The sequence below is a fragment of the Plectropomus leopardus genome, chromosome 21, assembly GCF_026936395.1.
Source record: "Plectropomus leopardus strain MGB_pleo_1.0 chromosome 21, ASM2693639v1, whole genome shotgun sequence".
Lineage (NCBI taxonomy): Eukaryota > Metazoa > Chordata > Actinopteri > Perciformes > Serranidae > Plectropomus > Plectropomus leopardus.
Window position 1 is genome coordinate 12,997,752 of NC_142196.1, and position 13,806 is coordinate 13,011,557.

The window sequence follows — 13,806 nt, forward strand, 5'->3', positions numbered from 1 at the left end:
ACACCCTGAAACAGCATAAAATAACATGCTGACACACGCAATAACATAGAATGTTGCTAAAATGGCCAAAAACACCATAAAAATACATGTTGAAAAAATGACCCGAAAGGCAAGGCTATAGTATGGCAAAATTGTCAAAATATGGCATGTCCCAGAAAGAGCTAAAAACACCTCAAAACAGCATAAAATAGCGTGCAAAGGCACACCATAGCATACGATGTTGCAAAAATGGCCAAAAACACCATAAAAATGCATGATGAAAAAAATGATCCAAAAGGCAAGGCTATAGTATGGCAAAAATGTCAAAATATGACATGTCCCAAAAAGAGCTGAAAACACCCCAAAACAGCATGAAATAACATGCTGACACACACCATAGCATAGATTGTTGTAAAAATGGCCAAAAACACCATGAAAATGCATGTGGAAAAAATGACCCGAAAGGCAAGGCTATAGTATGGCAAAAATGTCAAAATAAGACATGTCCCAAAAAGAGCTGGAAACACCTCAAAACAGCATAAAATTACATGCTGAAAAGCGCCATAGCATAGAATGCTGCAAAAATGGCCAAAAACAGCATCAAAATGCATGTTGAAAAAATGACCCAAAAGGCAAGGCTATAGTATGGCAAAAATGTCAAAATATGACATGTCCCAAAAACAGCTGAAAACACTCAAAAACAGCATGAAATATCATGCTGACACGCGCCATAACATAGAATGTTGCAAAAATGGCCAAAAACACCAAAACAATGTACGCTGAAAAAATGACCCAAAACGCAAGGCTATAGTATGGCAAAAATGTCAAAATAAGACACGTCCCAAAAAGAGCTGAAAACACCTCAAAACAGCATAAAATTACATGCGGAAACGCGCCATAGCATTGAATGCTGCAAAAATGGCCAAAAACAGCATCAAAAGGCATGTTGAAAAAATGACCCAAAAGGGAAGGCTATAGTATGGCAAAATTGTCAAAATATGACATGTCCCAAAAACTGCTGAAAACACTCCAAAACAGCATAAAATAGCGTGCAAAGGCACACTATAGCATACAATGTTGCAAAAATGGCCAAAAACACCAAAAAAATGTAGGCTGAAAAAATGACCCAAAAGGCAAGGCTATAGTATGGCAAAAATGTCAAAATTTGACATGTCCCAAAAACAGCTGAAAACACTCCAAAACAGCATAAAATAGCGTGCAAAGGCACACCATCGCATACAATGTTGCAAAAATGGCCAAAAACACCATAAAAATGCATGATGAAAAAAATGATCCAAAAGGCAAGGCTATAGTATGGCAAAATGTCAAAATGTGACATGTTCCAAAAACAGTTGAAAACACTCCAGAACAGCATAAAATAGCGTGCAAAGGCACACCATAGCATACAATGTTGCAAAAATGGCCAAAAACACCATAAAGTGCATGTTGAAACAATGACCCGAAAGGCAAGGCTATAGTATGGCAAAAATGTCAAAATATGTCATGTCCCAAAAAGAGCTGAAAACACCCTGAAACAGCATAAAATTACATGCTGAAATGCGCCATAGCATACAATGTTGCAAAAATGGCCAAAAACACCAAAAAAATGTAGGCTGAAAAAATGACCCAAAACGCAAGGCTATAGTATGGCAAAATTGTCAAAATATGACATGTCCCAAAAACAGCTGAAAACACCCCAAAACAGCATAAAATAGCGTGCAAACACACGCCATTGCAAAGAATGTTGTAAAAATGGCCAAAAACACCATAAAGTGCATGTTGAAAAAAATGACCCGAAAGGCAAGGCTATAGTATGGCAAAAATGTCAAAATAAGACATGTTCCAAAAAGAGCTGAAAACACCCTGAAACAGCATAAAATTACATGCTGAAACGCGCCATAGCATAGAATGCTGCAAAAATGGCCAAAAACAACATCAAAATGCATGTTGAAAAATTGACCAAAAAGGCAAGGCTATAGTATGGCAAAAATGTCAAAATATGACACGTCCCAAAAACAGCTGAAAACACTCCAAAACAGCATAAAATAGCGTGCAAAGGCACACTATAGCATACAATGTTGCAAAAATGGCCAAAAACACCATAAAAATGCATGTTGAAAAAATGACCCGAAAGGCAAGGCTATAGTATGGCAAAAATGTCAAAATAAGACATGTCCCAAAAACAGCTGAAAACACCCCAAAACAGCATGAAATAACATGCTGACACACGCCATAGCATAGAATGGTGTAAAAATGACCAAAAACACCATATAAATGCATGTTGAAAAAAATGATCCAAAAGGCAAGGCTATAGTAAGGCAAAAATGTCAAAATGTGACATGTCCCAAAAACAGTTGAAAACACTCCAAAACAGCATAAAATAGCTTGCAAACACACGCCATTGCATAGAATGTTGTAAAAATGGCCAAAAACACCAAAAAAATGTACGCTGAAAAAATGACCCAAAACGCAAGGCTATAGTATGGCAAAATTGTCAAAATATGACATGTCCCAAAAAGAGCTGAAAACACCTCGAAACAGCATAAAATAACATGCAAAGGCACACCATAGCATAGAATGTTGCAAAAATGGCCAAAAACACCATAAAAATGCATGTTGAAAAAAATGATCCAAAAGGCAAGGCTATAGTATGGCAAAATTGTCAAAATGTGACGATCCCAAAAACAGTTGAAAACACTCCAAAACAGCATAAAATAGCTTGCAAACACACGCCATTGCATAGAATGTTGTAAAAATGGCCAAAAACACCATGAAAATGCATGTTGAAACAATGACCCGAAAGGCAAGGCTATACGATGGCAAAAATGTCAAAATAAGACATGTCCCAAAAAGAGCTGAAAACACCCTGAAACAGCATAAAATAACATGCTGACACATGCCATAACATAGAATGTTGCTAAAATGGCCAAAAACACCATAAAAATGCATGTTGAAAAAATGACCCAAAAGGCAAGGCTATAGTATGGCAAAAATGTCAAAATATGACATGTCCCAAAAACAGCTGAAAACACCTCAAAACAGCATAAAATAGCGTGCAAAGACACACCATTGCATAGAATGTTGTAAAAATGGCCAAAAACACCATGAAAATGCATGTTGAAAAAATGACCCAAACGGCAAGGCTATAGTATGGCAAAAAATTTTAAAATATGACATGTCCCAAAAAGAGCTGAAAACCCCTCAAAACAGCATAAATTTACATGCTGACACACGCCATAGCATAGAATGCTGCAAAAATGGCCAAAAACACCATAAAAATGCATGTTGAAAAAATGACCCAAAAGGCAAAATTGTCAAAATGTGACGATCCCAAAAACAGATGAAAACACCTCAAAACAGCATAAAATAGCGTGCAAACACACGGCATAGCATAGAATGTTGTAATGTTGTTGTGATCAAAAACTCAATGATACACCATCGTATAGTCTGTCGTTATCTGCAAAATGTCATAGCATAGATTCTCATCCAGATAAATACTAAAAACACCATAGCATAGTATGCTATTCAAAAACTCCAAAAAATGTCATACTCTAGCATATCATGCAAAAAAATCATAAAAGCATCGTAGTATAGTACGTGGTTTAAGAAATAAAATAAAATTAAAAAAACATCATGTATAGCATGTCCATCAAAAACTCATCAAAACATTATAGTATGTCATTCAAAAAAATAAAAAAGAAGTTTATATCATAGAATGTAGTTTAAAAACCATGAAGATAATAATAAGTGTTGTCTGTCAACAAAAATCATTTTAAAAAAACATAGAAAAGTATAACAAAATAAGAAATGTTTTGCCATAGTATGCCATCAAAAATCATTTTAAAAAATCCAGCATAGTAAAGTATGTCATCAAAAATCAAGAGCAAAAGTCACAACTTGGTATATGTTGTCAAATATCATAAGTAAAAATCAGTGCATAGTATGTCATCCTCAGTTATTAAAAAAAATAGTTTTCAAATCATTAAAACATCATAGTAGTATGCCAAAAAGAAGTCATCATATAGTATGCCTTAAAAAATCCTGTAAAAAAGTTATAGTAAGGTATATAATTTTAAAAAAGTCACAGGAAAGTATGCCATAAAAAATGTTAAGAAAGTCATAGTATTTTAATGTTATAATAAAGGCATTGTATAGTATGTGAGAAAAATGTCAAAGAAAGTCTTTGTGTTGTATGCAAAAAAAATCCAAAAAATCATTGTATAATATGCCATACACAAAAGTCAAAAATATGTTAAAAATGTCATAGTGTAGTGTGCCATACGAATTGTAGAAAAAAATGTCATAATATAGTATTCCATGAACAATAGTCCAAAAAATGTATAGTATAAAATGGCAGAAAAACGCTTTACTATAGTATTATCGATATAGTGCCATAAAAATGTACTGTAAATGTAAATGTACAAAAGTCACAGTATAGTATGTCATAAAAAATGTAAGTATGTAAGTGTCATAAAATCAATAAATATAACTCACATTATTATAGTGTCAACCCCGCTCCAAACTGCTAGTAGTGTCTCAACTTTTTAATTTTTATAAGGTCCTTGAGTGATGCTAAATGGATTCATTAACTTTTTAGTTCTTTGGAGTCCCTGATATATATGATACTCATTACAAAGCTCACACATCTTCTCAGAACATAAGAGCATTAAAAAGCTGATTATATATTTCTGAGTGGAAAAACGTCAGCGGCCTTGGCGCGCTCAATAAAGGCTTTGTGTGCATACTAGATTATAGTGTTTACATAAGTGCATTGTGTGTTTGCATACACTCAGAGCATAACCAGGATGTGTGCTAGCCAAAGAGTTTTTCAGACCTTCATAAATGTGTTGTAAGAAGGCTCATCCGGCTGCGGGGGGTTGACGACCAGGTCCAGGAGAGCCTGTCCAGGTACCGGAGGGCACAGGCGCACAGAAACCAGTTTGGTAAGTTGGGCCTTCACCTCAGGGTCCATGTTAATCACCTCCATGTAGCCTCCACGGAATCCACACCTGAGAAATGCAAATAGAGGAGAGGAGTAAGTCAAACACAAAGTGTACTCTTAGTAAAGGTGATGTATACGTCAACTAAGTAGCAACTCCTAGGGCTATTAAAGTATACACAAAAAAATAAAATATAAGTGTATGTGTCTAGTGACTCACTCTCCCATGTAGCACTTGGATGTGGAGTGGAAGGAGGCCATCTCCACTGTACTGGAGTACTCTGGTCCCATTTCAAACAGCACCTTCTTAAAGGAGTGAAACTTACAGCCCTCTGCGTACACATTATCCTGGTAAACCTGAAATGGAAAAACAGCTCATTAAAAACAAATTATGCATAAAATGATTAACTCAAATATGGAGTATATCAGCAGTTGAATGAAAAATAATCGTTCAAGTGCCACAAAGAGCAAATGTGCTCACAGCAAAATATATACTCTACTTCTGTACATGTAATGGCTTGAGTGAGTGTTACCATTTTTTATGAAGTCATAAAATAACTTCATTTAATGCAGAAAGGAAGGAGGAAAATGACATTGGTGTATTACTTCATCAGCCATGAGAAAGAGATGCTCCTCTTTAGCAAATCGGATCACGTCCTCAATGCACTGTCTGCTCTGGACCTGACCTGTCACACAGGACAACCAGAGTTTAGTGATATAAGTCAGGCATACACCATTCAAACAACTGTTTCATTTAACACACAGAAACTGTAACGTCAGACATACCAGTGGGGTTTCCGGGGTTAATGATGCAGAGGACGCGGGGATTGCAGTGCTGCCTGGCTGCATTGATGGCTCTCCTGAGCTCTGCAACATCCAGACTCCAGCACTTATCCTCATCAAGGTAGTAGCTTATCTGCACGGCGCCCAGGTCTGCCAAGGCGGCGGAGTACAGAGGGTACTGGGGGATGGAGATCATCACCCCTGTACGGTCACGCCCCTCGCCACACACAAGCAACTTCAGCATGGTCTGAGATTAGAAGGTGTAGGGAGGAGATGGGGAAGTGGTGGAAGATAAATTGATAAAAATTAAGGTTGAAGTAGCACCATTTCTCAACCTGTTTTAAGAACTGGACCGCCTATATGCACAGATATGCAAAAGACCCCACCACCTCTCCTATGTAGGACCAAGACACACAAGTGTTTTGTTCTAGGTCATTTTGTGCATCTTCGTGATTTTTTTTTTTGTCATTTTCATATCACTTTGAAGTCATTTTGTGTCCCTTTGAAATATATTGGTTTTGGTTAGTTTCGTATTAGCAACTAGAAATGCTACCTGGTATGATGTGTGCAGGCATTTTACTGTATTATTTCACTAACCTGTTAAAAAATTCCGCATCAGAAAAACACCTACAGTATTTAATATAGAAGTTAGATGTGTAACTGATCTGGTCTGATTATTTGGCACCTGTACAGTTCCATGATAATGACTGACAAAGCTACTGAGGCCAGCAGATGTACTTTACAACAGCAGAATAAACAAACACACCTACACTGAGGGGCACAATGTCAAAGTTTAACGCTGCAGGAAACAGCATATATCTTAAAGCACACTAACTGAGTGTATCTTGAGGTCATTCAGTAGCATGATTAAGTTCAATAAACCTGGGCAAAGCTGCAGCAACAGTGACAAAGGTCAGTGAGTGGAGTGATGTCACAGACGTGCAAAGTGCAGCTGAGTGTATAATTAACAGAGGTTTAATAAAGAACAGATTCATGAGTTAATTGTACTAAAAGTATGTCAACTTCTGCTGGATTAAGCCACTTTATAAACTGGTGGCCCTGCATCCAGAGACAATAAAAAGTGTAATCCATACCACAATGGCATCACTGGCTCCAGTGGAGAGGTAGATGTTGTCCGGGTTTGAGGGGATTCCACCATCTCTCTTCTCTATGTAGCTTGCCACATCCCGGCGGATGCACTCAATACCCTGGCTGGCACTGTAGGCCCCTTGAACACAAGAAAATGGACTTTGATTCAAACAAGACACACTTCATTGATCAGTTGATGCTATATCGAACTAGTGCAGAAACTGTCCAAATAAACTATCAATGAGTAGACAAACGGTGGTGGATGCTCATGACGTGTGTTGGCAGGAGGGGATCTAATTGTGGTTGGTGGAGCGAGGGGGAGTTGTCTGACCTATACTGTGGCCTCCACATGCATCGAGAATACGCCTTGCTCTTTGCTTTGCATCCTCTGGAAACTTGTTGTCTTCCAGGAGTTCAGGGTAAGAACACAAAGCCAAGACCTAGAGAGGAGGACAAAAGACAGATCCAACAGATGCACATTCAGCACATATGAATGTAGTAAGTCCAGTTTCACATGCAGTTCATAGTGCTGTCTAACAATTACACACAAACCTTGGAGGCAAAACTACAGAAAGTTGTCTTACCTGTCTGAGAAATGTGATAGGTTTCTGACCCATTGCATGGGCGTCACCTATGTTAGCTTTGATAACTTCTGTGAAAGGCTTCTTGACTCCCTGAAAATATAAAGACAAAAAAACAGGCAAATTAATCTTTGAAAATAAAGTAAGTGTGGAGGGTGTAAAGAGTGCTGTGGTGTGAACCTGGTGACTTTCTGATATCCCTTGCATGTAGCGACAACTTGTAAACAAACAGAAAGTGTGCAAACATGTAATTAGAAGTTAGAAGGAAATAGATGCATACTAAACAGCACCTAAGGGGACAAAACATTGAAATAGTTTTGTGTTCTCCATTGAAACTGTTGAGTTCCAAACTTGCACAAATTTTTGCAAAGCTTTTGCCTTGTTCTGTAAAATATTTTGAGTGTTTGTGTGCACCTGTTGCAGTAACAAAACATGCAAAGGGCTTTTTGAAAGTGACTATATACTGTTAATTTCTCAGAAATTTTTAGGGAAAAAAACACTTTTGTTTTAGCTCCCATTTTTTTCACAGGTTTAAGTTAAAGATCAAAGACTTTTTGTGCACTCAATAAATAATTATACTTCTCTTAAATTTTGGACACCAATTTGTTAAAGTTTGTGTTTGTGAGCATTTCTCCTTTTCCAAGACAATCCATCCACCTTACAGCGGTGGCATATCAAGATTCTGATTAGGTGTGCCTCGGGATGATAACAATAAAAGGCAACTCTAAAATATGCAGTTTGATTGCACAACAAAAGTTTTGAGGGAGCAAGCCATTGTTCTGCTAACTGAAGAAATGTCCACTAGACCTGTTGCCAGTGAACTGAATATTTATTTCATTACCATAAGATGTAACTTATTGTAACAATGCAAAAGTACTTTTTTGTTTACCTATTTTCAAGACTAAAAAAAAAATGTAAAAATCTCTACAGGCTTCTTTTTTTACCCTCATATGTACCTATTTCTTTCCCCTCTTCTGCATTCTTTATATAAAACAGCTATTATTGATATTAAGAGACTTAAACATCTTGACTTTGCAGATGTGAAAGACAAAAAAAAATCTGCACATATGCATTTTCTGCACAGCTGGTCTGCATTACTAACCTCTGGATAAAATGCTATTTATTGATATCGGCTGCAGGCCTGAAACATTCCTCTAACACCTGTGTTTCTAATTTGAAAGGTTATCACCATAAGGAACGTTTTACATCTCTTAACTACCTTAAGGCTCAGTATGTAAATCAAATCAGAAAGACTTTTATTCATCTCAACCATGCATCTTCTCTCAGGAGATCCCTTTTGTTGCGCAAAGACCCTGGCACAGAGTCTGGTTTGGCTTTTAGAGCAGGAGGCGCTGGCCTGGACAGGGATGACGCTGCTGCTGGAGCTCACAGAGACACAAACCTCTTCTGTGTCTGAATATGGACTTACACAAGATTTGCTGGCTTAATCCAATCTTTCATCATCTAACCTATTTCCTCCCTCGATCAAACTTACTATTCATCATCATTGAATCAGAAAGTCCTTCATCTTCAATTCTTTGACGTAATTGGACCTGACAAACTCTGGTTTGGTGCCTGCACGTCTGTTTGGTGGACACACAACATGCTGCATCTGTTGCTGTTTATCAGATGAGATGTGACAATAGATTTATCCTGTGACTTCAAACCAGGGCTGAGCAATGAGGTTTGAATAGATAGCGTGATAATGAGTTTTGGCTACATGGTTTGTGCATTTAAAATGGCATAATTAAAGTACTGTTCATTACATTTTACTGCATGCTGGTGTGAAATACAGTGGAAACACAAAGCCAAAGAAAACCGGGGTGCCTACAGATATCACTTACACTTTTTAAGAACTTTTCAAGATAATTTCTCACCAAATTTAAGACTGATTTTAGGTTTTTAATGTTGTCCTGTGCAAAGTTAGGTTTTGTGTAGGAATGTGGTTATTAGACTGATTTAAGTTAATTAACAGTTATGTGCGTGTTGGTGAACTAATTTGAAACGTACATTTATAAGAAAAAGGTCATGCAGAGCAATATACAATTTCTGTTAACATAATGAGGAAATATTGCTAATGAATGTACACAAAGCTTGACACTACAGGTATCAGCAAAATGTTCACTAAAATTGACTTTCAATTGCTTTCCAACAAAAAGTTCAATCTTGCCATAAGAATCTACTCTTAGAAACAGAATTATATTTAATTATATTTTTATTACCTGTAATTATGATCTTTTCCTAACCTTAACCAAAACACATTTGCTGCCTTAACATAAAACAAGAGTCTTTGTTATTACTGTTTTTTTTATTACCATTTAACCAAAATCCCAATCTTTTTCTAAACTTTACCAAAGTGCTTTTATTGTCTAAATCTAAGACGACAGGAGTCTGAACTCAAACCCAAAGGTGTGGTGTCAAGGTCCTGCAGTTTGCACGCCGACCATTCTCCTCAACTAACTCACAAAGCCTACAAGGTACATGACTGTGGTGTTACGTTACCAAAGAAATAGACAAAGAAATGTTGTCTTTTTAACATAGTCCAGGTAGCGATTACGTTGCCACATAAAGTAACAACGAAATTAATTTAGTAACATATAAACATGATTTCTGAAGGACAGAGATAGTATCAAGTATAGTATTAGATTCAGTGATAGGTTTAAAGATTTGTAATATTAAGAATGTGGACTTGAGTCAAGCTCCTCCGTATTCCTCCGACATTTTTTTGTGGCAATTACGACCTCATCAGTTCAGTTTAAACTCTGCTTAGGACTATAATCAAATTTAAGGCATTTGAAACTTTTGGACTTGCAGACACCCTGTCAACTGAAAAGGTAGAAAGAAATTCATATCTGACTTCTTGCTAATCTTGCCTTTGAGCACAAGAGAAGCATGATCTGGCATTTCATTTGCACAGTATAATGATTAAGTGTATTAAGGTAAATATTAGAACAGCTAAAACAATCTGATAAGTTCAGAAAATCAAATCACTCTACTATAAAGCAGCCATCAAAACCAGGAAAAGACAACTGTTACAATATTACTTTACCTAGCCCTATCTTGCAATATTGATAAATTGCCTACCCCTAATTTCAAGTAGGCACTGTAGAGAATATTACTTTTACAAACCCTTTTCAAGTCAATTCAAAGCTGTTAACTCCAATAAATAGAATCAAAGACATTTCTGAGCAGTGCCAGAGACAATTGCCCACTTATGGATCTGAAAATCCAGATTGTGCAGATTCCCTTTGCTTTTATCAAACCTTTAAAAAGAGAAACAACTCTTTGGGAACTTGCTGTGTCTACTTGTGGTTGCCAGCGGGTGAATGTGATGCAATAATATCTTTGCTAAAACTTGCCTCAGGTGAGTGAGTCCAGGCATGTCTCTATAATAATATTCAACTGCCTCATTTCATCAGACGAAACAGACAGAACTTCACACACAGACCTGCTCTTCAGCTCAGCTTAAAGTTCAGCTTAAACCCACATCATAACTTCATCTTAAATTCAGCTTAAACACACATCATAACTTAATAACATGATCCTCGTTATGATTCACCATGATAAAATACCAAGCGAAAGGCATCCAAGGGCACAGGGAGAACTGTCTTTTTGACTGAGTCAATATTATCATTCCATGTCCTTGCATGAAGGCAAAAGCAAGGCCTGCAAGGTCTTTTAGGCTAGCGTGAAGTCAGATACGAGCTTGTCTGAAATCTAATTAACTGGATGCAGCACGTTTCCTTTTCAGTCCTAGTCCCTGCCTTGTTCTCCAGCAACAAAGACGCTGCTGTTCTCTGGGAAGGACAGGGGCCAGTCCGTTCCCCATCTCAGCGCTTCGTTCTCCTGCTCGCTCAGCACCAGGCACTGATTACACAGGCCGGACCAGTGAGCCAGGCCAAGAAACCCTCAGGGTCACCAGGCTGAATAGAGCCTAGCCTGAATTCACGTATCACTTAGTCCTGTGACATAATCTTAAACTATCATCCCTCTAACAGTGTTCAGTCACGCTAAATTACTGGAACTCTTCTAATTCAAGCTCGGTCTCATGCAAACTAATAAAGAGCCACTGCTGGTTTGCTCATGTGATGCGTCTGACTCATTACTGATTTTAACAACATGCCAATGGACATGAAAGTAACCTGCCAATTTGCTCAATAGGAGTCAACACACAGGGAATGGAAGAGATAAAAGATAAAAAAAAATGCTAGTTGGACATGAGACTTTTTGTGTTTCAAAGGGTCCATTGTGTTTAGGGGGCTATATTAGCAGAAATGGAAAATGACATAAATACGTAGATTTTCTAATCATCAGAAGTTTAGAATTGTTGGTACTTTAGAATGAGCCATTATACATGGGGGCAGATTCTCATCCAAGGAGTCTGCCATGTTGCACAGCCAGGTTTCTGCAGAAGCCCAGAAAGGACAAACCCAAACAATGGCTTTTATATAGGACCATTCATGTTTTTGATTTAACACTGCCATATTTAACAGTCCCTCCTAAACGAGCTGAACAGCATCTGAAAAACACAGATTTGTAACGCAACACTGATTTATATGCAGTTTTAATCACCTGCTGGGTTTGTTCTGGAGAGGAAGAGACCTCTGTGGATAGTATGGCTCCCTGTAAAAACCTACTGAACATCTGGTTTTTAAGTTGCAACAGAGCACAAATTAGCAGGTGCCGCGACAGCAGATTTGTAGCGTCGAACTGCTTTATTTAGTGTGTTTACCACTTGTAATCAAATGGTCTATTTGTTTTGGAGTAGAGGAGAACCGTGCAGATGATTCGACTCCTCCTGAACAATGACCACTGAAGGAGTCTAACCAGGAGCTAATGGTTTGCAGAGAAGTTTCAGCTGGTTGCAATCTGCATTCCTCATCACTAGATGCCACTAAATCCTACACACTGCTCCCTTAACGAACTCATAACTCAATAAAACCTGTTTTTTCCCTGATCTCTTGCTCTACTGTCACAACACCATTGTAACAGACAATGCAGACTTGCCAGCAGCTTAGATCCAAGCTTCAAAAAGCTTACTGCAGTGCAGACACTGTCATGCCAGATGTCTGGGTAAGGATTTATAAGGGTCATCACCACACTAGCGCATGCATGCACAAACACACACACACACACACACACACACACACACACACACACACACACACACACACACACACACACACACACACACTTGCATAAAATCTGCTGAGCCAACAGTAAAAGTGTTCTAGTCATAGATCTGACAGGAAACACACCCGCAGATCACTGGGGCAACCGCAGTAATACAGACCCTGACCCCTCAGAAAACTCCTGGATTTCACATTCCTGATAGTTTTCACTCGCATTTGCATTGCTACATGTGGTGCTGGGAAAGAGAAAACTTCATGTTTGCTTTTTAGCACATCCTTGTCTACACAGCATTTAAAATAGCTTGCATTGACTTAACACACTAGGAACACATGGAATTTAAATGTTTTGTTGTATTTGTTTATCCTCTAAAACCAATTTAAAGGCCCAGATATGAAACTGCCAAATCTTAAATAGTATCATGATACAACTTTTAGGTCATACAGCCCACCACTAGTATAAAGCAGCCTTGTCTAACCTAATGCATGTGTCTAAAATTAGACTCTCTCTCTGGACTTTGGATTTGACTTGTCTAACATAAAGCTGTATAGTTCACAAGTAACATTTTGGAGCGCTGCAGCAAATGATTCTTGTTATTCCAGGCAAACATTAAGCATTTGGTTATATTTTCCTTTCTCCTTTAATGTGTGGAGGAAAACTGGGTAGACTAGCGAGAAGTCGAGCACTTTTAGCAGAACTGGGGCTGCTTGAAATGGACCTCCTTGCAGAGAAAGGCCTGTGACGCTGCTGGGCCTCACAGCTGCAGCTCCGTCCAATGAACTCCCTCCCCAGTGGGGAGGAGGGAGGTGGGCAAACCCAGAGGGACAAAAGAGGATAGAGAATGTACCCTCTCATCTTACATAATAAACCTTGCACAATATACACATCCTTTCAGGACACCTCAGGCTGGAGCGGAGAGAAATGCACTCAAATCTGCTTCGGGCAACTTTCTTTCAGACCATTAAGCGTCCCGTGAAGATAACTAGCTGCAGAGAGAGTTGCATTACAGCCTTTTAAAGACTCCCTCTTCAACATGATTGTCCTTGAAGCATGGTGGATCAATATGACCACTGCTGTAACGTGAGTTGAGCAGTGCTGCACAGAACATAACATAACAGACCCACCACTGCTGTCATGCATGGTTTGTTTTTTTAAAAAAGCAGACCTCCTGTCCTCTGTATGTCCTGCCGTCCTCCACTCTCTCAGCCAGTCAGCAAAACCTGTCCAAGGCAAGCATCTAATCAATCAGGGCTACCGATTTCTCTTTCCTCTCTCTTTACTTTCAAAACATATCTCCAGGAAACA

The 13,806-nt window shown here is 38.3% G+C and overlaps 1 protein-coding gene across 1 annotated transcript in view; it reads right to left on the minus strand.

Annotated features, from left to right (window-relative positions):
* LOC121960414 (alanine aminotransferase 2-like) overlaps positions 1–13,806 on the minus strand; it is a 67,519-nt gene that overhangs the window by 51,312 nt on the left and 2,401 nt on the right. Inside the window, exons 3-9 of the mRNA XM_042510082.2 lie at positions 7,375–7,464; positions 7,122–7,230; positions 6,796–6,929; positions 5,705–5,948; positions 5,525–5,604; positions 5,139–5,275; positions 4,814–4,988 (exon numbers count right to left, since the gene is read on the minus strand). Coding sequence (XP_042366016.2) covers positions 4,814–4,988; positions 5,139–5,275; positions 5,525–5,604; positions 5,705–5,948; positions 6,796–6,929; positions 7,122–7,230; positions 7,375–7,464 — 969 coding nt within the window. The remainder of the gene's footprint in view (positions 1–4,813; positions 4,989–5,138; positions 5,276–5,524; positions 5,605–5,704; positions 5,949–6,795; positions 6,930–7,121; positions 7,231–7,374; positions 7,465–13,806) is intronic.